General features: G+C 38.1%; 1 protein-coding gene across 6 annotated transcripts in view; it reads left to right on the top strand.

Moving 5' to 3' along the window:
* ADGRG2 (adhesion G protein-coupled receptor G2) overlaps positions 1-26,741 on the top strand; it is a 60,997-nt gene that overhangs the window by 4,014 nt on the left and 30,242 nt on the right. For 4 of the 6 annotated variants that reach the window (XM_071749218.1, XM_071749209.1, XM_071749229.1 and 1 more), the window contains exons 2-5: positions 5,517-5,635; positions 11,695-12,309; positions 24,187-24,228; positions 25,609-25,647. In XM_071749218.1, the coding sequence (XP_071605319.1) occupies positions 5,518-5,635; positions 11,695-12,309; positions 24,187-24,228; positions 25,609-25,647 (814 nt within the window). In that variant the 5' untranslated portion in view covers position 5,517. The remainder of the gene's footprint in view (positions 1-5,516; positions 5,636-11,694; positions 12,310-24,186; positions 24,229-25,608; positions 25,648-26,741) is intronic. The other 2 variants (XM_071749238.1, XM_071749248.1) reach the window with 1 other exon arrangement.

The raw sequence follows: 26,741 nt of genomic DNA, 5'->3' as shown, positions 1-26,741 counted from the left end.
AAACATTACTGTGCACACCTAACAAATCCCAGCATCTCTTTACTGATGCTTTTAGTGTTTGAAATAGTCTCCTAAAAATCCCTTCTATAATTTTTAGAGAAAAAATTACTGTGGCTCTCTGTTTGAATTTATTAGGCATCTGGGCATGCTGGATTGTGAAAGTTGCCAAATTCCAGATTTAGTTTCTGAGTTCCCAGCCTGACCTTGAATGTCTGTTTCTTTTGCACCAAAATAATTGTGGACATAAGCTGACTAAGTGGGTTTCTGATAATGCTCGTCACTTCAATTTTTGAGGTCTGTGCGACTTTGCCCCCCATGCCCTCCCCTGCCCCCTTCCCTCCCTTCCTGCCCTCCCCTTTTATCTGTGTTTCAGCAAAGCAGCGTTGTGGTTAGGGTTATTTATTTGTAAGAAGGCCAATTACTTTTATTTTATAGAGGTGGTGATGGTGAAAGAAGCCCTGTAGCTTGTAGTAACACAGTTTTCCAAGGTGATGCATTCATGGGGGCTGCACACAGAAATGGGGTTAAATAAATTACTCTGACATTGTTTAGAAGTAATCTAGTCTCTTCTGTGACCACTTTTAAGTATTTAAGAATGATTGCTATGGACTTAGTTTCAGTTGTATTAGTCCTACATGGGCTTCAGTTGGAACTTCACCTCCCTTACATTCCCTGATAATTGATCATGGGGCTTGTCCATGCACGGTGCAATTTCCTTTCCCCTGTGCTCCACAGACTTAAATTGTAGGTCTGTGGAGCATTGAGGAGGAGCAGTACAAAAGAGGCCTATCATCTATTCTGGCATAACCCCAGTTCCTCAATAGAAGACCCCTAAGAACTTACCTTGATATGCCAAAGTGACTCTATTTCCATGGGCTGTTTGCCTAATCAAAGTTTTAGTGGAGCTCTGGAAGATGCTTGCTTCAGTGACACCATCTTTCAGAACTGATGAGCTTAATTTTTTTGGTACCTGCTATTTTGGTTATTGGCCTGTTAATTAAAACATCCTGAGAGATTGTTTAAAAGAAATAATAATAGTAATAATTTAAAAAAACATACAAAAACCCCTAAAAACCAAAAACCAGCAAATAAAAACAAACAAGAAAACCAAACCAACCAACAAACAAAAACCACCAAAAAGAAAAAAATAAAAAGAAAATAACAAAAATTCCCAAACAAAAAGTATTGTGCTTCCTAGCTTCCATAAAATTTTTAACAACTCCAAGTGCAAGATAGAAGAGGCCTGTTAAATCCATAAAGTGAAGCTTAGGATGAAATCACAATATAAATTCTTTTTTAAGACTTTCATGGGTGGGGGATGTTGCTGCTGTTCAAGACGAGAGAGCATAGAAAGGAGAGTGGGGATGGAAAGTGTGAACTGAGCAGAAACAACTGTTTCCCTTTTTTTTTTTTTTTTTCTTTCCCAATTACAGAAAGATGGAATAAACTTGAAGGTCTCATTTTTGAAAACTAAGAAAACTGAAAGCATGAGATTAACAATTTTATTTTCTTCTTTGCTTGTCCCTCACTTGATCCCTTATAACCTGCTTACATTGTTCACTGGTTTGAATATTCCAGCTTTAGAAAAGTCTGTGTCCTTCCCTCTTTCTCTCTGCATCAAATTTATGTCCTGTTACTTTGCAAATCTTTGTCTAGTTTTCTATGCTTATATCCTTATATGCTCTTCCTCAGATCTTTTTAAGTGTCTCAAGGTACAAGTGTAGCATTCCTTTATTTATTTTTTTTCTACGTGCTTACCTACATGTTCTCTTTGTTGTACTTTCAGTCTTCTCAGGAGAATTCTGTTGTTATTTCCTCCTCTGTGAAATCTGTATACCTCTACACCCCGAAGTATTATTAATGAAAATGTAAACACCCTGCGTGTAGCTGAAATAATCAGATAACATCTCTGCTTCTTATGCTGCATCAGTACTTTGTAAACTCTCTGAAGTGTAAATATACCCAGGTATTGTCACTGAAGTGCTTTTTAGTTTGCTCTAGAGGATTTATTAGAGTGCGTGGATAATACTCTTCTCTCTAGGGAATACACAACACAGAGGAGGTTTTCCTGGACAGTGTAGAACTTTCATAGAAGCTAGAAAAAGGCCTCTTGCTCATCTCCCAGGTGACTGCTGGATATGAGGAGGTGAAACTTTGCCAAACTGGATAAGAGAGAACAAAATTCTTGCTCGAAATCATCCCCTGCTCAATTTTTGCATTATATACAATAACAGAAGTTACTGTCAGAGAGAGTTAAGTTCTGAAATGCTTTTACTCAGGTCTGTAATGGACAGCCATCCAATAGCATATTGCACTCATGAATCCACTTGTATAAACAGTAATGATTAAGCTTACACTTGCACTCCAATCTAAGGGAGATCTGTGAGTTAAACTGGAAGCAGATCTTGGCTTACACAGCTTGGCATTTGTAAAATAAAAACAACAAAAAGATAAAAGCAGTCTTTCCAATACCAGTATCCTGCAGCAGTTGAAAGATGATACAAAATAATGATTTTCTGGAGAAAGTTTTTCCTTCTGTTTATTTGTTTTAAGAACAGAACCAATGAACTATGTTTTTTTCAGAAGATGGGTGTCTGTAACTAAGTCTCTTGTTCTCTGTAAGCCAACTTATTAAAAAATAATTATTTAATATCTTTGAAAACAGTAAAGATTTGTGTCGAAAGGACATATTTGGAAGGTCCTACAACTGACTTCACACATTACCATTTCAGTCTTAGAAAAAGCTGGTGTTCCACAGAAAGTGACTAAATTTTGCAGAACACGGTATGCCTGGTTTTATAGCCTTTGATAAACACTGGAGAAAATTAATGAAAACCAAGCTATTATCAGACAGTAATAGCCCTATTACTGTCTTCTGGAAAAACACATGAAAAAAACCCCCATGGAACAATTTTAAAATCAATGGTGCTGTTAAGTCAGTGAGCACTGTCTGTGCCAGAATTCACAGTGACTTAAGACTTTCCATAAGCGTCCTCCCTATTACATCTAGCTTGCTTCAGCCAAAATTTAAAAATAACATTAAAACTTTACTACATTTTGGTTCCAGTCTGGAAAATATAAGAGGTTGGTGGAAGAAGTCTGATCTTACATTTCTGCAAGTAATTAAAGGCATCAAGAAGTTCTCATACCTGGGCAGCGTAATGTTTCTCTTGGTCTTTTCTGCCATTTATCACTTGGTATAGATTTGAATGATGCAGAGTGTCACAGAGCAACAGCCAGAAGCTTGCCATTCATTATTACCCTCCTCCTCATCAGTGCATTCTATAAATTTTGGAAATACCATTATTAAAATCTCAGATTTCAATAGGAGATAAATGCAAATGTAGGTAGATTAAGGCCAAAAAAATATGGATAAAGTAAATGTGGCTTGAACAAAACAGCTTTAAGTGCAGCAGTAGACAGCATGGTTAGAAGTAAATGATTGATTGCTTTTGGTCATAATTTCCAACATATGTTTCTATTACTTGCAGTTTATGCATTGGCAGGAGAAAATGCTCTGGCTAAAATTTGGCATCAAAGAACAAATATTTTTTTAAGTTTTAAAGACAGCCAGTGAAAAGATACATTCAACAGGAATTGTAAAATTTGGATGTATTTTTCAAAAAGTGATTTAACAAAGTACAGAGAAGCTGTATTTATATTTTGTACTTTTTTTGGCTTTCAGTCTAATGAAAATGTATCTCCTGTAATACAAGGCAGTCACTGGCTTAAGGTAATCCCCATGTCTCTTATAGGTCACCTATGGGTGCAGACTTGGAAAGGGTTCCAGATTCCTCATGCTGCCCTTGGAGCGAAGCTGCACAGTGCATTCTCCTTGGGCTGTAGCAAAAGCATGGACTGTGTTTCCTCTGCCTTCCAGTTGTTTTTGTAAACCAAACCCCAGTTTCCTGGAGCACCTCAAAGTCCTTTTGTTGTGGATACCTGTGAGTGACTAGCAAGCTGAGAAGGCCTTTAAAAACATCGACTTCAAATAATGTTACTCATCTGCCAGAGGCACAAAGCTAGGTACATCAGACTAAACACAAGAAAAGACTTACAGGCCTTGGTTTTAGCAGCTTTCCTTGCCTGCTCTTGTTCCGTGCTGTTGGCTTACTGACCTTCAGCCCTTTATTCTGCTCGTCCTTCTGCAGCAGGCTCCCCATCACAGTGGATCACTTCAAGATCACTTCAGACACTTGATCAGTGTCTGAATCTGTAGCTTCTGCTGTAACTCTGTGCCCTTTAGGCAGGTAAAACCTCCATTGTGTTGAAGAACGTTTCCGTCAAAATATAGTAAAATAGCATTACATAAGCCAATTAATACTAATTATAAGAATGCAGACTCCTCTTTATACCATCTTCCTGGTTTTGATTCCAATAACAACTTCCATTTCCAGAGAGTGTAATATTAATGCAGAAACTGCAACATGTATAACACAGCATACAAACCAGCCATCTAATTTTTCAAAGTATGTTTGTTCATTTGTTGTAAGAAAAATTCCAGCTGCACTTTCAAACTAGAGACTTGGTATGAAATGCTGTGAAGCCTTGGTACCAATGCTACAAGATTATCACTGGTCAAAATAGAGCACCTCTCATGGAGGGCAGACACAAGTGAACAGATTTATCCCTGAGCCCATACTTTCTGTTTTTTTAATTGTAACTTAATTTTCATTTGTGGATAGTGAGAAAGTAAAGCGAGCCCGTTATATCTTGTCTGTGCATAGAATTCTTTCTCACCCTTTGATAGCTCGGTAGTTGTGCCCATAAGCTGTTGTATTTGATTACATCTGCTTGATTTACAAGTGAAAGGTTTTGATTCATGCTGGGGGCTCTGAGTTACACTGCATTCTTGTATTATGATGAACAATACAAATGTTCATTTGAAAAAATGGAAAACGTAAATAAAAAAGGCAAGAAAATCACTTATGCCTGATATGGCAACATCCACATCTATATATTTACAGTTAGGTTACTTTTCAGGGTTATTATTTGAAATAGATCTTTAGAATTCTAATACAAAGAAGGGCTTAAATATATGTAAGAGAGTCATACTGTCCAAATGCTTTTGAACCTATCATTTGATCTCTATTTCAATTGATATAGTGAAATCACATTTTACATCTTAAGAAAGTCTAAAAAAATAAACTATCAGAGCTATGAGAATCTTCTTCTTTGGTGATGTCTAAACAACATTGTTGGAAAAAAAAAAGGAACACTGATGTTATTTGTCTGACTCTTTAAGTTGTAACTTTCATCCAGACATTTGGAGAACTGGAACCTTAGGGGTTTTATTTTCTTTTTTCCCTTCAGCAAACAGCTCTTTCTTTCTCAGTGACTTGGCAATACACAGAGTATTTTTGCATTTGTGAACCATTTATACAGAGTAGTATAACAGCTTTGAAAAAATGTACACTCTTGGGTTTGAAACCTAGTTTGTCATGTAATTTGTCATAATACCTGCTCATCTGCACTTCTAGTCACTGTGATTTATTTATTATTTATTTTTCTTTCAGAATGGTTGCCTGGAGAAAACAGCAATGCTGTGTTGGCAGAATACAGGACATTTTCTTGAGATTCAGGATTGTTCTAGTAGTCCTTTTACTTCATTTATTCCTGGCTGCAGCAGGCAAAGGTAAGACAATTTTGTCCTGTTTTGTGTAGTGTTGGGAGTCCAAATAAATAGCATTAGGCTTAATGAATAGGACTTTTGAATATATTTAGAACAGGCAACTTTCTGCCCTCTTGAAATCAAGAAGAAAGAAACGCCATTTACAACAAATTAAACAGTTGGTGCTTAACACTTTACAAACCATATGTTTACAGTAGTTGTTTTCACAATAAAACATCAGTAGTAACCCCAGTTAAGGATGAAGAGAGAAACACAGTATTTAATAACAAAACAAATTACTTTCTTGCTATTTTTTAAACTGGTTGTGGGGTTTTTTTAATTATTTGTGGGTTTTTAAAATTATTTGTGGATTTTTAACTATTTTCAGAAAATTTAAAATCTTTTATAATGCTCTTGCACAAACAGTGAAAGACCTTTGGGCTTTACTCCACTTAGTGCACATGTGAATATAGAATATAGCCTGTGTTGTCCTTAGTTCTGGATCTGGATATGGTTAGGAAAAAGCTAATAAGGTCCAAAACATAACAGAAATGATATATTTGAATTTGGCAGTCTATGCTCTTTGTATAACAGTAAATGCAAAATAGATTCATAAGGTTCCTGAGCAAATCGTGTAACTGATGCGATGCTTTGTATGAGGTACAGTAAAATCAGCAATCAGAAATAGCAGTGTAATAGCTATTCTGTAAGCTGGCAGGTAGAATCATAGAATGTTTTGGCTTGGAAGGGACCCTAAACATCATCCAATATTAACCCCCCTGCATGGGAAGGGAAGGGACACCTCCTACTAGACCAGGTTGCTCAAAACTCCATGGAGCCTGACCTTCAGGCAGGGGGCATCCTCAGCCTCCCTGGGCAACTTGAGCCAGTGTCTCATTACTCATACAGTGAAGAATTTCTTCCTGATGTTTAAACTACCCTCTTTCACTTTGAAACTGTTTTCTCTCATCTTATTGCTATGTGCCCTCCCAAAAAGTCCCTTTCCAGCTTTCCTGTAGCCCTTTCAGGTGCTGGAAGGCCACTGTAAGATGTCTTTAGGGCTTTCTCTTCTCCAGGCTGAACCTCAGTTCTCTCAGCCTGTCTTCACAAGGGAGGTGCTCCAGCCCTCTGATCATCCTTGTGGCTGTGATTTTGGAGATCATAAAAGTCAATGCTTAATGAAAGAGGCCAGTGACATGCCTGCTCAATAATGTTGTACTAGCAATGAAATGTTATTGGTTTACAAACTGGACTAGTTCTAATTAAAATTCTCCAAATGTAGTAATTTTCCTAAAATGAAGCTTTTACTGAAACAAAATTTGAGATTGAGATGGCAAGACTGTTAATAACATGGTGAGGTTAGAGCTTCCTCTAGAGTTCTGAGGAAGCAAGCAAGCAAGGAGAGGATTTAATCTTTCATCTATGTATCACTTGCAAGTGTTAGTAATCCTTCAAGAAAAGCTAAATTGACACAAGGATTTATTTGGGATTCCACACTATTTTTAGTTTAGTTTGGTTTGGTTTTAGGCATCTTTACTCAGTTCTTTCCTCAACTAAGGTGCCAAAGTATGTTTGTGTTCTCCAAGAAATACAAAGAGAGAACTGCCTGTGCTCTTTTGTCTAGGACACTCTGGATAACGTGGCATAGTTTATCCCCAGATATCCAAATACAGCTGTGAATGAAACGGAAGGATGCAATCCATTTGGAGAAAACAGTTCTTAGCTTCAGATTTCCAGAACATTCAGCAAAATAAAGTGACTCAAGTATAGCAAGTTGAGATTTTTAGACTTTTTATAAAGAACTGTTATGAACTCTGGGCAAAATACATTAGGATATAAGTGTCTTGTGTTGTCATTTTAAGGGACTGTAGCTAGCCAGGTGTGTTACAGGTGGCAAACACTTGTGTAAAAATGAATGACTGTTATTGTTACTGGTTAAAAGCCAGATTGTGCATACACATAAACTTGTGAATAATCTCTGGAATATTCTCTTATTCCAGAGAATATTCAACTGTATGAATTATATGAGCACATTCCAGATAATATGCTCAACTGTACTGGTACAGTAGCTGTTTGTAACATAAGCAAACTAACCCTGGTTCTTATGTACTGAGAGGATCCGCTCCTGTATGTCCATTTCTTACTACCTATTTCTGCCCATCTTTTATAAAGATAGCAGTTACTACTATCTGAAAATCTTTGAAAAAAGAGGTGATACATTTGTTGTTTACTTTTGCATTGATTTGTAATTCTAAGAACTTTTTTTGTAAATGTTTGGAAGAATGTGCATACATTTCAGGATTTCTTTTAGAGCTTAAGAGAACATGCTTATTAAATAGGCACTTTTTGTTTTAGCAAGGGTAGAAATCCCAGTTCTTGCATCTGTTAGACATAAATATATTACGAAGTAACAATTTTACATTTCTGAAAGAGATTAAGTGCCTGAATACAGCAAATTACATTGAAAAGTCAGCCCTCAATGACTTTTGCTTGGAGTTTCCTCAACTCCAAATTTTGATTTTTGCTCCTTTTTCTTGCTCAGAAGATGCACTGAGCATTCTTTCTACTGTGGTTCTTTTTCTGTGCTGTGGTGATAGAGGTGTGTACATGGCTATGTTTCTGAATGGGATTTGTATTGTCTGCATCCAAGGGAAGTGGCTGTAAGGCAGGAATGCTGCTGTCAGAGAACAGCCAGTTCCAGCTCCTCGGTTCTGTGGTCAAGGGTGGGCCGCAGCCCACAGTTACCATAACTAGGGAAAGTAACTGATGATTAACAGAACTTCCAAAACCTTTAAAGTAATGCCATCGCCTACTTATGCTGAATCCACCCACATATCAAACAGACCTAGCTGAGATGATGCTGATAATAATTTTCTAACTAATTTAACGCTGTGCTGCATGTGCTCCACATGGAACAGCAAAGGGCATTTTCTGACTGGTTATGATATTCTTTGTGCCTTTTCAAATTTCTTTGGGTAGACTAAACACAGAAAATTTTCCAAGCCTTTCTTGTAACAATTCAGACAGTACTGGTATATATTTGCTTAACTTTGGCTGTAGACTAAACACAGAAAATTTTCCAAGCCTTTCTTGTAACAATTCAGACAGTATTGGTATATATCTGCTTAACTTTGGCACCTCTTTTTGGCACCTTTTTTTTTACTGTCCAGGGCAAAGTGGGCCAGGCTTTCTAGTTTCCAGAAGGGTAGACCTCTCTAAGTAAACTCTCCTATTAGTTTAAATTAATTCATCAAGTCTTCCATACTGATCCATAGCAGTCTTTTTGAGTTGTACAAAGCAGACTAAGAGAATCATCAGCAGGACTGGTCTAATTTTGCAGTATTTCTGTTCATTAACTGCCTTCAGACTGTTTCCAGCTGCAAGTTTATCTCCACTCTGACTCCCTTGACAGCTGTGTAGTATCAATTCCAGTAAAGTATGTAGTACAGTTTTGAGTCATTTAATTAATTCACTCTTGGCACATAAACACTGATTTAATGCTTAACATGATGTCATTTGTTCACTTCAAAAATCAACTCTGTGGATTGTATTTCAAATTTTGATTAAAAATTTTGCTCAGTAATGGACTTCCAGTCTTCCAATTTAGATAGTTAACACTGACTTCAAGTTTTATGTCAATATTCTTCCTAACTTTTCATTTTGGCTATTTCTGCATTCTTAAGATTGGTTACAGGAATTATGGAAGGTGTATGAGCCATACAAGTATACCTCTGACGTATGCTCCATGAGGAGCAGCAGCTGCATCAAATCTTTCAAAACCTTCAAAGTCTTCAGTATAATTCCTACTTAATAATGAAAGGCTTTAGCAATTATTTTTCTTAGGAGAAACCTTGTTACAAGTGTTGGCAAGTGTTTTCAAACTAAAAGGTAGCACATTTATTTTAATTTTAGTCATCCATTTACTAAAAGGGTAGGTACACCTGAGTCTGTATCTACAAATCTCCACTTCTGTGGCATTTCCACCCTTTGCCCCATCTTCCTCTCACCCCAATTTTTAAGTCAGATGCTAAAAACTAGTTTTCCCTGCTAAACTGTGCTTAGCTGTGTATCCCAGATTTTGCCTGTTAGACTATGACAAGATGCCAAACTAAATTAGTGAGTTCATGCTTCAGGGTTGGGGGGATTTGGAGGGGGAAGTAGTTTTACAGTTTGCTGTTGGGTCAGGTATGTTTTTCTTCTCCATTGCCATAGAGCCCTGGTAAGTATTACCTCACCATTTAAAATCCACTGTCTGCTTGTTAGGATTTTCACTTAATTCAGGCTGTACACTGAGTGTTTTTTTATTGGTTCTATAGCCACGTATGGCCCTTTCATGGTGTATGTTGAACTTAAGGAATGATTCGTGGTTGTGAAAGGTGCCTACAGGTTTCTCCTAATCAGTGTCAGAAAGAGAGTCTCAAAGTTATAGTGTGGAATGAGAACAGTTATCAATGACTTTCCATGAAACTGGATTTTTTTTAACTTTTTCTGGTAGCTTGGTAGTTAGGACCTTCATCCTGTTATTCATTTGTTGCTACTGAAAAAATACTCTAAGAGCCCTTTGGTCAAGAGGCAGAAAATTGCAACACATTCCTGATGCAGAATTGGGGTGATGAAAGCTGGTGCTCTGGTTGGATGAGAAGATCACTGAAGAGCTGGCTGTGACCTTGACAGCTAATTAGGGCTATGAATGTAACCTACCATGGGGAAAAAAAAGAAACCTGATCCAAGTTCCCTGGAAATTTGTCATTCCATGGGGGAGCTAATGGAAAAGGTTTTTTCTTACACTGACTGAACTTTTCCTGCTGTTCAACCCTGACCAATCATGATTAATCACATATCACTTCTAGAGGGTATATAAAAGCTCTGCATATATTGACAAATAAATACCTCCTTAAAGGATTCAGTAATTTGTTTTCTTGCACTGGATGAACATTTACCAGGCTGTTTTCATTTTTTTCTGTAGTTCCATTTCATGTCCCACTGGAGATTTTTCTTAGTTTGGATTTATTTTGTTGCTAACGGGTGCTCCACCAAGCAAGCAGTCATGATAATGATTGTGTGATTGAATAAGCAATTTTTCACAAAATAAGAATTGGCATGAAAAGGTTACATCTGCAACCATAAAAACCTGTACTTTGTTCTACTGGGATGGTAAAAAAAAATGGGGTAGCTACAAGAATTTAATAGTTAGGATCAAGTTGCACTGTTTGGACATTCCTTAGCACTTCTTGCTTTACCAGAATTGTCAGAGTCTGGCACCTTGTTTTCATTAGTAATTTTACTGCTAGCAAATACAATTCTATTTGGTGTTAGAGTTGAACTCCAGGGTGCCATCATCTCAGTGCCTTAATAGATTCACTGACCAGATGCTTCTGCACATAAATACCATGCTAGAGCACAGGGAGTAGGTACTGAATGGAGTTAAAAATAAAATACACCAGTGGCTCCACAACACATTTCCTGAAAGTTAATTAAACTAATTCTCTTCTAGAATGTGGCTATTTTCTACCTTTTGTGCTGAACTGCCAGTATCTCTCCAGCAGAAGATTTAAGAAACTTGGGGCTAGAATTTGCATGGAGAAGCATGATCATGCTCAGAAGAGCAGCATGCAAGGCTGAGACATGAGAAGGCAGTAAGGGTTATAGTCCCTTCTTCTAGCTCTGTTCCTGTATTTTACCCAGTATCTATTAAATGCAAAATAACTCTTTGGTCCTGGGGGTAGGGCATGGGATCCATGATAAGCTTTCTGCCTCCAACTTGTCATTTTATTTGAGTGCTGCCTTAGAGAGCTACATGGTCATCCTTTGTCTCACACATGCATTTTACTTCAAAGCTTTCATGAGCAGCTATGATTTATTCACTACTACCGAATTTACTGCTTTCCCAATACCAAAAAACCAACAAGAACAACAAGAACAAAAAACCAAACAGAAAAACCAAAACAGAAGAGAAAGATACCAAGGTTGTTTTGTTAATGTGCTGGTTTGAAAACTCTTAGGTGAATGTCTAGAAACATGCTCTGTGGAAGAATAACATTTGTATAGATGGTCCTGAAAATGAAATAATTTTTTTTATTTAGATCAGAATTTCCTAGGACAATACAAAGCCATCTTTAAGACTGCATGTGAAGATCCTTGGACTATGTCAACAAGAGTTTCTCTGCGTCCCTTGAAAGAGTTCATTGTCTGTGTGCACCTCAAGCTATATTCCTCAAATAGTTCCTGGACAGCTTATGTGTACAGTCAAGAAGCAGCTCACAGCAATCTTTCTGCCACTATCTATGACCTTGGACTCACAGGAGATGATGGTAAATTGAGGATATGGTTGTTTGGAAATCAAATAAATACAACAGTAAGACTTCATGAAAACACTTGGAATCAAGTATGTATCCAGTGGAAAAGTGAAGATGAGGAGATGAAGGTATTCATAAATGGATCAAAGAAAGCAAACAAAAAACTACCTGGGAAAGTTACATTGCCTGGAAAAGGGCAGTTCTTACTTGGCTGTTCCAAGCTGCCAGGTACAGCTATGTCACCTGAGCTGGGTATGACTGGGGAGCTGTACATGTTCAGAATGTGGGATAAAGCAAATATAAAGCAATCCATGGACTGTGAAGATAGTGGTGTTATAGGCTGGAGAAAAGTGGATTGGGTCTATAATAAGACAGCAGAAGAGGATAAGTCTTTGTCATGTGGTAAGTACTACTGCACCCCTGTTTTTCAAATAATACTGTTGTCAAAATTGTTCTGAATATGTCTAACATTTCTTTGTCTATTGTTCAGATATAGTGTTTGCCAAGTAGTCTTTGCTAATTGTTCATTTCTAGCTAAATGTTTAATGAGATGGTGTGAGGATCTGCAGCTGTCACTAAATTTTATCCAAATGTAAAAAGCATAGCAGCAGTCCTTAAAAAACTTTAAACTTGCTTCAACTTCCATGTCTATGTACTGTCTATCTAATAGTAATGAGAATGGGATGCATCCAACAAAATTCCTTGTAGCATAGGGCTTTCTATCAATGTCATCTTAAAAAATACTTAATTGATACACCTTTGGTTCTGGGGATAAATATAGAGGATATCATTACTGGTCCTCTTTTTGCACATCCACTGGGCCAGAACTTCGACAAGTACAGCTTCTCACTACTTCACTGGCACATTACACCATCTTTAGCTGTCTGCATCTGTGAGGAACGGTGGAGGCTCTGATACCTTCTTGTTTCTGTATAAATAATGTCTTCCTTTAGTAAAATGGCTAAATGGTTTCTTGGAAATTTCTCAAAATTCCTCCGTCCTTAAAAGTACCCCAAGCCCCAAAAATAACGTAAAAAGCTTCATACCAAATCAAACTAAGATTTTGTTTTCAGATAAATTAAGTTTTAATATAGCTGACTAGCTCAATTAATTCCTATAAGTTCTCATCTAGCATAGGTGCATCATTTCAACTTAGTCTTCCACACCTTTTTCCTTAAAAAATGTACCCATCTATTTTGTGCAGACTCAAAAATAACATTTAGTTGTGTAATGTTACAATCACTACCTTACTGGGTAAATTAAAAGTGTCTGAGGGCATTAAATAAAGGTGACCAGATTTCTTTTTCTGTATGAGAAAGAAATCTGACAAAAAAAGCAAGACTATTGAAGAATGCTTCTGACACTAGTTCATAATAAATGAAATGCCTCTGGTGGTGTGATGCTGTACTTGGGAGCACATCTTCCTCGTTGGGTTGTCTGATTTGGGAGAGGAGCTGAAGAAAGGCTGTCTCTCTTTTGGTCATGTGTGACTGTGTTTGAATGAACAGTCCTAGGGTTGAAAGGGGGGACATTGTGGCTACCAGACAAAAGTTTGGTACGGAGTCTGCAAGAGATCTGTCTGGATAGTGGGATAAATCCTGGGCAGAGTGGAACACACATGGAACATGTGTGTTACATTTCACAGAGGCACAGTGAAAGGACAACCTTCTGGTTTTCAGTCCCAGCACTTTCTACCCTGACTGCAGAGCATCCTTGGTCGCAGGCATCTTGGTTAGAAACTGCCCAACTCTAGCCCCAGCTGATTAATGATTTTAGAATTAGTGATTAAGGGACTTTCAGAATCCTCTGTCTAACTGCAGGACCTCTCCAGTGAGTGTGTGAGACACATGGTTTCCAAAGGGCTGCTACTTAGCCAAATCAAACTTGAATTATGCTGACTGAGGTTTGTTTCAGTATGGAGGCCATCTCTACTGCCAAATGTAAGTTATCTCCTCTAGATATTTTAGAGGAGTAGCAGGTTTTTTAAGACAATATCACAGGATTTTATTTTTTTTAAACAGTTATAATAATCTATTATGACAATAATGCCTATTTTCTGGAATAGATGCATTTTTTGCTGATTGCCCTCCCTCTGCAAGTTTGCCTGTGAAAGGCATACATTTAGCAAACTTGAGCCCATCAGTCAACCAAGATCAAAGCACTGACAGCAGGAGCATGTAATAGAGTCAGGCAATTTTAATTAATGGTGCTACTAGTCTTACAATCTCATTTTTTTAGTAAGTTATTCTGTACTCCTTTGTAGAAATTCTCCAATTCTGAGGGCTGCTCCATTTTTATTAAAACAGGACTTTGAGTAGTAAGCCTTCAGAAAGATCTGATTTTGCATCTGCAGTGGGCATAACTTGCAAAAACCTAAAGCTTGGGAAAGGGCTGTGCCTTCTGTGTAGGCACAAAAGGTGAAAAGGAAGTGGTTCATTACAGCAGCAATTGTGCGGGAGGACAAGTTTCAGAATGTCGTAATGATGTAGTTGGCACTTTGTGCTTACATAAACAACAATTAGTAAAATGTTTAGCAAAGTTTACAAGGATTTCTGAGATTTCTCCTTTGCTTAACCATTCAGAATCTTTGTGCAATGTTAACCATGTTAACCACTGTGTATTGTGGGCAGTGATGCACTCCATTACTAAATCTAGATTACTTAATGTCACAACATTATCTTATGTTTACTTTCCTTTTTTTTTTCTACTGATCTTTTTTTTTGACTCTTCAGATTATTTTTATTTCAGTATTATTTTTATAACAATTATTCAGATTGCAAAAAATATTTTTAGTTTTTTCTTAACTATGTGAGATCTAGTAAGGACCAGAATCCCAGTTCTGGTAAGAATATGTATGTTCTTAGTACTTATGCACAACTGTAACCAAGTACATTGCTCCCCAGAAGTGGATGGGATTACCTTTGCAGTAGTTACCTATCTGACACATCTGAAAACTTGCAAGGAAGGACATACCTGATTGCTTTCCAGTTTCTGGTGAGGACTGATCACATTTTTTTGACTAACAGAAATTATCAAGAGAAGAATTTAGATCTGAGTCGAAGATCACAGAACCATAGAATGTCAGGTTGGAAGGGTCCTCAAGGATCATTTGGTCTAACCCTTCTAATATTACTGTTTATATGGTATGTCCCAACACCCTTTCAAGCTGAGACTTCACACTTTCCAAAGTGTGGGAATCCACCACTTCCCCATTCCAATGTCTGAAGTCCTCATAGTGAAAAATTTTCCTCTTGTGTTCACTAGGAATCTCTCCAGGAGCAACTTGTGCCCTTTATCCCTTGTCTTGTCCATGTGACTCCTTGTAAATAGGGAGTCTCCATCGTTTTTGTAACCTCCCTTTAAGTACTGGAACATCATAATAAGGTGTTCCCTAAGCCTGCTCTTCTCAAGGCTGAGCAAACCCAGTCTTTTCAGCCTCTCTTCATATGGCAGCTGCTCCAGTCCTCTGATCATTCTCATGGCTCTTCTCTGGACCCTGTCCAGCCTATGCACATCCCTTTTGTACAGCAGGGACCAAAACTGGACCCAGTACTCCAGGTGAGATCTGACAGGAGCCGAGTAGAGCAGGATGATGACTTCTTTGTCTCTGCTGGTGATGCCCGTGTTGATGCAGCCCAGCATCCTGTTGGCTTTCATTGCTGCTGCAGCACACTGTAAGCTGTAAGGTGAAACTCTTGCTTCTTCCAGACACACAGTCTACTGTTTCTGCTCTCCTTGGTGTAGCCATTGCATGCTGGGCAGGTGTAAATACTGCAGGTAGGGCCAAAGAGGGGAGGAGGTGCCACACATTGTGAGTCACTGACCTCCTGCTTACATTCCTGAGGTTTTTTTGAGCGTTCCCCTTTTTCTGAGAATGAGAAGGAGCCTAAGAGCTCCTCTGTGATACGGAGAAAGAATGCTACAGATTGAATGTATCTCTCTTTAAAGATCATCTCCTGCTGTTTAAAACAATATAAGAGAAGAAAGATGTGCTCACTGGTCCAAATGCCAAGTTTGGAAAATTTCTTTATCTTGCTCCTTGATAAATGATTGCTATTAAGCTACATTCTTTAGCGTGGCCAATATGAGTGATAGCGCTACTGTCTGTATAATTCAAGAAAAAAATTGCTCTCAGTACTATAAAGCTCTGGATAATTTAAGAATACAAAGACACACGAGAATAGGTGAATTTAAAATGCTAAATGCTTGAGAAGAAACTTTTGTAATCTGAGCACCAGCTCTTCAGTTGTCGTTTTTACATAGGATATTTGCAAGTTACCTTTAATAATAACTGGACAGCTGGAAGAAATGTACTGTTTAAACATTAATCATTACAGTTACACATTAAACAGTAACATTCTTAATCCAAATATAAATACCCAAACTGTTACAGTGCATTTATGCCAGGAGTACAGAGGTGATATGTTAACTTTTAGAAATTTCAGTGAATAAATATAACAGATGATTTATGGCATAACTATAAATATTATCCTGACAGTAAAGCATTGTTATGTCATTTGTGATATTGGTGCCCTAAACCTTTTGGAAGAGTCCAGTACCTGTTGCTTTTGGTTGCAGTTTTTTGGATAAGTACAATTCCATGTTTATTTTGTGGCATTTTAGATGTTTGCAAACTGTTTAGCCTTCAAGATTAAATTGTTGCCCTCTCTTTTCCACATACCCTTTTCACTTGCAATATTGCAGAGTCTGCTACTGGTGTTGCTGACAGAGGGAGGTTTCCAGGCTTGTGAGAACAAAGCAGCTCATTGCTGATGGGAGAAATAGGAAGTGATTGGTGCCCTGTGTGACCATTTTGCCTTTGCATGCTCAAGAAAAGAGGAAAACTTCAGTTTGGGCTGTTGTTCTAGTTTGCAGGTGTGGGCAATAAGAGGTTTGATTTAGGCTCATGTAATCCATTTTAAAGATTTTCCCAGTCTGTGTGCACTTCTGTTGACAGAATCAGCTTTCCTGGAAGGGAGAATGGAGACCCAAGACTTTACTCCTCATGGAAAAGGTAGAAAGGTAGCTGCCATACATCCACTCATGCAGTCTGCATCCCAGTCTGTTGGGTACCAAACTTAAGGCCATATTGTTACACTTACTGAGTGGACCATGAAAGCAGAAGATTAAAAAATAAATTATTTGCCCCAATACCATTTTCCTTCTAAAGCTGGAAGGACAGAACACTACAGAAACCTCTAGAAACTCTTAAAGGAAGTAAATGTGAAGGGGAAAAAAATACCCAACTCTGGAGTGCCTGCTTGATGAGTCATGTACCACTCTACTTTGTACCTATTAACAGAATGCATGTTTGACCTTCCCTTTCTTTGCTCTCGTTTCCTCCCTCCTCTGTGATACCAAAGCAATTAGCTTTTTGGAAATCAGCCTGCCAGAGAAAAAACGTGATTTGGTTCACCTCAGTCTTTAATGTACAGCTTTCTACAAACAAAACTTCATACAAACAGATAAAAACTGTACTCATAGCCTAATTTCATAAAAACCTGTGTAACATCAAAGCTTAGTTTAAAATATTGCACCTAAATTTTTTCATAAGGTTACTAAAATGAACTGGCCAAAGTGACAGAACCTGATGTGAATGAGGACTTTCACTGTTCTCTTACAGTTGTTTCTGTCCAAAACCCAGTAATAATTCATCCTTTCTTACATGGTGCCACCACTAAGAGACAGAGCAGACGTGAGGTGTCAGGAGAAGCACGAAAACATAAAACTAAGATTGCACTTAGTTTTGTTCTGTAAACCTGTACAATATGCCTCAAAATCTAACTTACATAAAAGGCCAGTATGAACCCTATGAGTCTACAGTGGAACAACTAGGGAGGGCTTTTATGTGTAAATGCTATTAATGCTTTGTGTGACAGGATGGTTCATTTTGGCAGAATGTTTATCCAGCTGAAAGGTTCATCAAAAAAGCATTAAAGGTATTCAGTCTCTTAGCAGAACATATAGGTTTATTTTGAATATGAGAACTGAATATTGTATTTTTGTTGCAAATAGATGGACTGTAGAACATCACCATTTTGAAATTTCATTGTTTGAGCTTCTCAGTTTTGTTCATGAGCAAGTGGTGTAAAATGTATTAATGCCAGGCATTTTCATATGACTGTGTCCTGGTAGCAGTGACTACAAAGGAATGGTAGTTGCTGCACCTTACTGGTAACTGATGTAATACATGCTGGTAACTGCTGGCTGTGAGAATGTTTATAAGGGAATTTGTATAGATTTAAAAATGCACTGTGGAATCAACTTTTCCTGTAAAATGGTTTTAAGTTATAAGCCAGGCAGTGATAGTGCTGCCATTCAGAGGGACCTAGACAGGCTAGAGAGCTGGGCAGGGAAAAATTTAATGAATTAAAATAAGGGCAACTGTAGAGTCTTGTGTCTGGGTAGGATCAACCCCAAGAACCAGTACAGGATGGGGACTGAGTTATTGGAGAGCAGTGAAGGGTAAAGGGACCTGGGGGTTCCTGTGGACAGGAGGATGACCATGAGCCAGCAATGTCCCCTTGTGGCCAAGAAGGCCAATGCCACCCTCGGGTGCATTAGAAGAGGGGTGGATAGTAGGTCAAGAGGTTCTCCTCCCCCTCTACTCTGCCCTGGTGAGGCCACATCTGAATTATTGTGTCCAGTTCTGAGCCCCTCAGTTCAAGAAGGACAGGGAACTTCCTGAAAGAGTCCAGAGCAGAGCCTCTAAGATGATAAGGGAGTGGAACATCTCCCTTATGAGGAGAGGCTGAAGGAGTTGGGTCTCTTCAGTTTGGAGAAGAGGAGAATGAGGGGTGACCTCATTAATGTTTATAAATATGTAAAGGGAGAGAGCCAGGAAGATGGTGCCAGTCTCTTCTCAATTATGCCCAATGATAGGACAAGAGGAATGGATATAAACTTGAGCATCACAGGTTCCATATAAATGCAAGGAAATTTTTTCTTACTGTGAGAGTGACAGAGCACTGGACCAGGTTGCCCAGAGAGGTTGTGGAGTCTCCTTCTCTGGAGACATTCATCCTACCTGGATGTGTTCCTGTGTGACCTTCTGCTCTGGCAGGGGGGTTGGACTCAATGATCTTTTGAGGTCCCTTCTGACCCCTAACTTTCTGTGATTCTGTGATTCTGTATCTAATTGGAATAAAAACTTCTACTTTGCCATTTCTGATGGGAATTTTTAATGCAAATCAATTCCCTTGACTCAAGCAGTTGAATTTTTGTTGAAAAAACTTTCAGCACTAAGTTTGCTATCATCTCTTATTTAGAAATTATTATTTTTTAATTTCCTGGTATTTTTGAGTGTGCTTATCAGTCAAAACTGATCATATCAGCAATACAGAATTGTGGTTATCTAATGCCATTCTGTGGTGTCAGCCAAGTATGGTGGCATGGGTAGACTATATTACATAGCCACCCAGGTGTCCCTTGGGACTCTTCCATTTGGATTCTGCGGTGGATCTGCTTGTCAGAGCTCACATGGTCAAGTGTACCTTTATTTTGAAAGAATAATCCTGATTGAATAAAAAATGCTCGGTTTTGACGCTTTTTTCCGTCAATCCAAGTAATATTTTAGGTACTTAATTTCATAAAACTGTCTAAGCCCCAGAACGTGTAAGTCCATAAATGTATAGGTTTTTGCCAGTAATGTCTGTGCTTCCACAGGTTACCTGAAGCTTTCAGTGCCTGTTTTTTGGACCTGACTAGAAAGCAACTGCCCTTGTATTCTCTCACTGTGTTTCCCAAGAGGAAGAGGCCAGCAGGCACGACCCTTCTTGCTGTACCATCCCCTGCCCCTGCACACCCCACAGACTGGGCAGGGTGGGTGTCCATGTGGAGGCTCTAGTTCCCTACAACCCAAGCTCTTTCTCTCCTTCTCCTAAGAAAGCACTGTAGTTGCTGGTTGAAACTTGCTCAAAGGATGCATTCTGCAAAAGTTTGAAGGCAATTGTAGAAGTTAGGTAAAACAGTATTAATCAGTAGCAAAACTGCTCCCCTGAGACAGGAGAGGAAGAAGAAACTGTCAGTAACTTGTATGATGTTGTTACCTGCAGCAGGGTTCTAGCTGCTTCTCACTCTTCCACCCTGGAAAAACTGAACTGCAGGCAGAGAGGTTTGCCTGGAGACAGGTAAATCAAAAGGGTGTTGACTTTCCAAAAATTTTAAGGAGTATACCGATCAGAGGTATATCAGAGTTAGGGGGAAGAAATGGGTATTTTCCGTTCTTCCAGTTGGAGGTAGAACATTGTACACTGTGTTTTAAGGGATTTTTTATATCCTGTGTCTAAGTTACTGAACAACAGGCATGCTATGAGTGACAAAGCCTTTGGTGCAGGGACCAGAACTGTTCATTGCAACTTGACCACTGTGTTACAAAGCCTTCATCTTCCTTTCTTTCCTTTTGGCCAAATTGATTTTTGAATTCTGTTTCACTTGGTGTAACAGTTTATATATATATATATTTTTATATATAAAGCACCTATCACCATATTGATAAACATTCTTTGGAACCACTCTGACAGCAGAGGTAAGGACAGGAGTCAGCCTGTTAGGACCTCAGCACTTCTGTTTCCAACCAATTTAAAAAAAAAAAAAAAAAAAAAAAAAGCCACAAGACTTTGCTGTTACATGGTGTCCCATCCTAAAAGAGCCAGCAACTGATAGTTAAGATGGCTCATTCTAGGGAATGGTGTAAGCACAAGGCTATTTTGTAGGCAGGGCCAGGTACTGGTGTCTCTTAGAGCTCTATTAGTTTGTGGAGCTATCCTTAAGTACTGTTAGTGATGGATTTAGTCTCCTATCAAACTGGAGGTGCTGAAGTTACACTGATTCACATTGTCATACAAAGTCATTAGGTGAAGTGAAGGTTGTCACAGTGCAAATAGTGGTTGCCACATAAGCTTTTTGCATTTGTGGTATAGAGTGATGGCCAGAGTTGCTGAACAGGTTTCATAGCCATGGAACATTTTCCTCTGCCTAAACAGATGGGATTCTCAAGTTTTGGCTTAGCTAGCTAGCTATTATTGTCAGTACAAAGTGGTATGAAGACAGTAAGGGACTTGCTGCTTCTGTTTCTAACGTTGCAAGTTAGGAACAGAAACTGGTGCTTATGTTATTGGACATAGCTGTTTTTCCTTTCAGAAAAAAAAAAACCAGAACAACCCACAGTTCTTGTGGGGACCTATTCTGTATCCCTTGCAGCAAAGGCAAAGAATAATACTGTATAATTTTATTTACTGTTTGGATTCTCAGGGGTGTTCTCTATTTTAAAGACAATGTAGAAAAATACAACTACAACATATTAGGTATTGTTTTGGGATATGTTATAAAGTATGTTGATTTTATGTTCCAAACTAACAATGTTGCTAATGAAAATGCATGGAGCACACAAAAAGATTTCATATACGCAAGAATTTTCTTCTTATCAATAGTAAACAATCTAAGGAAAATAACTTATCCTCTAGTTATCAAACCTTGAGTAATTTTACTTTCCTTTTTACATGTCGGATTTAGGAATATTTTAGATTGGATTTTAACCCTTCTCCAAATAAACACAATTATTCTTCTTTTCTAGTTCATAAATACAACAAAGAAGGAGGGCTGACAAATCACAGCCAAATTTTCATGATCTGTGAAGTTCATACAGTACTGGGTGTTAAAAAGAACAAGTGTATTTCTCTGTAGATCATTTCAAATGAGGTGTTCGATGAATTTGGTTTTGTCTTTACTGAAATAGTTGAAATTCAGTAGGCTGATACATATGAAGGTGTAATTTTTAACTTATACATTGTACTCAACAGATGTGTATTATTTAACTTAGAATATTGATTCTCTGTTTTCTTTTACATGAGAAAATTTCTATCCAGGATGCAAATCAACTAAATCTAACAGTTGATTTCAAGGAAAGCTGCTAAAAAATTCATCTGGGTTCCATATTTTTCATCTTGCCATATTTCAGAGTGCTTTTAGCTTCAGGCAGTATATGGTATTCAGCAAATACAAACTTACATTTCTTTACATTTTCATCAAGCTCACATGATCTCTCTTGATACTTGGCCCCCAGTATCCCATCACTGGAGCAACCAGGCAACAATGTGCTCACCTGACTGTCAGCTGTAGTCTTTGTGCATATAGTGCAGCTTGCTCAGGAATAGGTGCTGGGTGGTTTCTGTGTCTTTTATGATTTGTGTCAACTTCCCTTCCTGTTCCTTTGGCTGTTGCACTACAAAACAGGCTGCCTGTTTTGAATCTTCTTCCTTCATCCCCTAAAGAGGAGTTTCTTTCTCTTTCCCTAACTGAGTCAGCCTCCCCTTGAGGCTCTTGTCTGCAAGAGGGACTGTTGTGGTTAGGGTTGTGGCTCTGGTTTAGCTACGTCACCCATTTGTATGTCCTTAGATCAAGAAATCTTCTTGCTTCTGTCGGGGTCTTGGACACAGACCTGGTAGGCATAGGCCAGGCAAAAAAGCACAGCACCAAAAGTCTCTGTCTGTCTTTGGTATAGGCAAGACATCCTCCTCCAACTGCTCTGTCATTTCAACAGGATTCTTTGCCTGTTCAGATATAAATTCCCCAGCCAGCAGAGGTGAGAACTGCATTAGGCACCTGCCTGAATTCTTCCACATGCCTTGCTACCCAGGAATTTGCTGCCTGCCTGAGAGCACTTTCCACTGGACCATCCCCAGCTGATTGCTTACTGGAGGTCCCAGAGTGATTTCAACTCGGACCACTGGATCCAGAGTTTAAGAATGGTCTTGTAGACTACTGATGCAAGTGGATCACCACTGATGGAAGAAGAAAGGTGTCCAATATCTGAGGAAATTAGCAGTGATGGAGGAGGTCTACAGCAACCTAGATAATAACCGAGTCTGCAAAGATCTGGATGATGTCCACTGTACACAGGCCATGTGGTAGAGGTTAGTACAGTGTGCACTAGGGTAACACGCCAGCACCTTGGTGATGATAGACTGCCCAAATACTGAAGAACTGTGGAGAAATTTTCCCACCAGCACTAGCAGTTCAAAAAGAATCTCTCTACCTCCACAACCCTGCAGACCTTCATTTTGTCTGTGACCAGCACGTACCAGCAGGTTCAGTGACTTGAAGGGACTGTCTCTTCCTCCTTGCCTCAACTCAGCTGTCCAGAGTGCTAAAATAGGTGACAGTGCCTTAAGTATGTCATACTTTGTTCTTACTTGTTTTTTAAGGTCCAGCATAATGTTTTGGGTGGTGGCATAGTCTGCAGAGTACATTTCTAACCACCTGCTCATTTCCTTCACCACGGGATACACACATAGCAGTTGTCTTGGTGGCAGGTTTGCAGCATTGGTCTCATGCAACCAATCTGCTAGGCCTCCTCTTATTGATAGGGCAGCCACCATCTTCTGTTCCAGTGTGAATTAAGTCACTTGGTTCACTTGATTACAGCTCGTTTCACATTCATAGGTAGTCTGTGCAGTGGCTTCAATTCTTAGATCCATCCCTTGATAAAGAGCCCATCTTTATGTTGTATCTCAACCTAAGTGTCCCTAGGGACATGTTTTGAGCTTTTCCTTTTGGTTTTTGTTTGGGTTTCGTTTGTTTATTTGTTTACCTCACCATTTCATTCCTAGTCCAGGTCCACCTGAGCCATTTAATTTCTGCTAGTCTAATGTATGTGCCCAAACCAGGACATTGTTTTGATGTTCTCTGGTGGTTCAACTCTTGGGCATGTGAGCATCTGATGATGTATATTCACATCATGATGTAGATGTATTCTCATGTAATTTGCAGATATGTATAGAATAAAGCATCCGTGATTTACTCAACTGTCTGGCACCTTACTTACTTTGTCTTTAATTTCTCTGCTTCTCTTCATATTAATAAAATCCCACTTCTTGAATAACTAAACAGCTTTTCCACATTTTTGCAAAAACAACTGTGTGAAAACACAGTTGTGTGTACCTGTTACATTGCTGTTTGCTACAATTTAGTCTATTTTACCTTTACTCAAGTAAACATGTTGAAAGGGTTTTTTTTTAGGTATTAGCAATTGAAGGTTAGGGGAAAGCTCATAGTGTAATCTGTGTCTTGCATTAAGTATAAAAGTGATAAAACGGAGTAAAGAAGAGTTAAACTCCACACATTTCTCAGTGGATGCAAAGTAGTTTTGCAAATCAGCTTCAATCGAGGTGAGGAGCACATGTAAATTGGTTGTATTAAAAAATGTCTGTGTATATATGCATGTGTACATATATATACATATATAAATTTCTTCTCCTAAAAAATCTTTTTTGTTTGCAGTTGAAACTACTGCTACGTTGCCTGTCAGAAAACAGATAACAGGTACATTCTGTGTATTATTTTTCCCATTGTTCTTGTGTTTTAGAAAGTGTGTAGGAAATTTGTTGCTGCTCCTTTTTAATTCATTGAGGTAATTAAGAATATGTAAATATTGGCAAATTATTTATCTGGATCATCCTTGTGGGTTATTAGCATATTTCATGGTGCAAACAGCATTAGTAATTCTCCAAAGAAATCCAGTTATCACTGAGATTACTCTAATTTGCCTTTCATTGCATAAATTGTATTTATGATTGTCCTTTGGGAAGAAACTATTAATAGTTTTCAGTAAAGCAAGAAAAATGGTCTGAGCAAGGAATCATGTGAGAGATTATAATTTCAGAAACTCCTTGTTTATTATGTTTAACCAAAAAGATCTGGTTTTCCATGGAGGCTTTTGGTACCTCTGACTTAACTCATCTAAAGCAGTAGGAAAGGTTTTACAGTATAATTAGCTGTATAAGATACAGTATATACAGGTCTAATTAATTAGTAATGCAAGTAACATAGTAGGATGACTTCTGAGTTTTGAGAGAAGTTGCTGAAATCCCTTATATTTTAAAATATTGTTTCATATTTGCATCCAGCTGTTCTCTAGATTGTATTTCTGTGATAACTGACTTGACTTGTCTGTGGCACTGTAATAAACCACTCAAGTGAGTCAAAGGGCTAACTTTGAAGTTGCTATATGTGAGCCAGGTGTCAAATTTCCTAATTTGTTTTTGATCAAAGTACTGACTGTAACAAAATTAAAGATTTGGTGGCTAGTGTTTGCTATATAAATAGCTGACTGGCTCGTATCAATATCAGAGGTTCAAACTTGAAGTGTATTAGCTTTGTGTAATGCAGCTTTTTGCAGGATAGAAAAGAAAAAAGATATATATGGGATAAATTTAAAATGGCAAGTCTCATTGTTATTACACTCATTTTGAGAATAGTTCTTCATACCCAACTACAGCCATCTTGTTACATACACGAGATTCCCATTCCCAGAGCTAGTAAGATACTCAGGGTTGCCATGGGGCATTCAGACTAGGGTGGCACATGTCTTGAGTCACTGACTTGTGGGTTTTTTTAACATTATACAATGCAAACTGTCCCATATTTGTTGAAAAGAAATCATCTCAGTTGAATGTGATCTGAATTCATAAAAGTTGTAATTTTTAAAATAAGAGATATTTACTTCTGGCTTTTACAACCTGGAAGTGTTTTTCTCATAAGCAGGTATTGCCCTCTTCTGGTAAATGCAGTAAACTTTTGATTATGTATAAACTTTCGATAAAGGCTGCTAAGGATGGTTATTTATGTGTCTGAAACCTCATTACGGTCCTTTTTTAAATCCTTTTTCTTTTCTCTTCTTTTTTTTTCTGTCTGAAACAAAAGCTGAAAACTCAGGAGAATCAGCTGGAACAACCATTTCTGGTAAGAAAACCAGGACTTGACTGGTCACTGTAATGTTTGTTATTTCCTGTTAGACAGACAAATCTGCTTTTATCTGAGGTAATGCAGAAAATTTATGTATATAATAATAATGTGAGTTCCAACATTTATTGTTTGGATTGTTTGTTTTTTAAAGAGACAATTTCTTTATTCTACTTTGTAATGAAATAGCTGACATTATAGAATCCCTCGTCGTTTGTAGCAGTGGTGCTTGGGGATACAGTAGGTGCAAGCTGCTTGATCAAGAGCCTTTCCTCCAGTAGCCTAAAAAGTTCGCATAGATGTTAGAAGGGGAACACTGAAGTGAGAGTTCCCCTACATCCTCTCCCACCCCAGCAGATGTCATTTGATGCAGTGTGGCATATTACACACACACACACTCACACAGGTGCACAAGCAAAAGATTCTAAAAACTTCTGGGACCAGAGGTGATGAAACATGATCCAGGAAAGCTTTTTTTTTTTTTTTTTTAATCTGAAGAATGTAGCCAAACAGAAATAGCTGTGTGAAAGCCATTTTTTGATTGTATATATTGACATCTCATGCTTTATAGAAAAGAAATAATACATACATAAACATGCATGCTTTTGTTCTTACAGTATTTCCCTAGGAATGGTTCATCTTTAGAAACTGCATCCAATTCAATATTTTTTGTGGATTACACCAAGCCAAATAATGCATATGAAGTTTTCACTGATTCCACATATTTTGGCTGTTTGTTAGTTGTCTTAAGAAAATAATTGTCTTCAGGATTGTTACTAAAGACCAGATATACTTAGTTTTTTTCTGTATATGAACTTTTGAAAAGGTTCAAAATAGCTAGTCTAGTTGAAATAAATACATAAAAAAAAAAAAAAGCTCCCTTTCCCTGTAATTAAGTAGATTGCTTTTTTTTCTTGATATGCAACTGTCTGTGGAGCCACCAACTTGTCTTTATTAAGATACTGTTTCTTACTAATGACAGTGGTGCTTTTAGTAAAGACATTTGGAAAGCAAAATGTTCTTCTGTCAGGAAGATGCTCAGATCCATTTTAAAAAAGGCACAATGTTGTCATATTGGAGTGATACAAAGTGGT

The sequence above is a fragment of the Heliangelus exortis genome, chromosome 1, assembly GCF_036169615.1.
Source record: "Heliangelus exortis chromosome 1, bHelExo1.hap1, whole genome shotgun sequence".
Classification (NCBI taxonomy): Eukaryota; Metazoa; Chordata; class Aves; order Apodiformes; family Trochilidae; genus Heliangelus; species Heliangelus exortis.
Note: the sequence above shows the minus strand (reverse complement) of the source record. Positions and strands in the feature narration are given on the sequence as shown.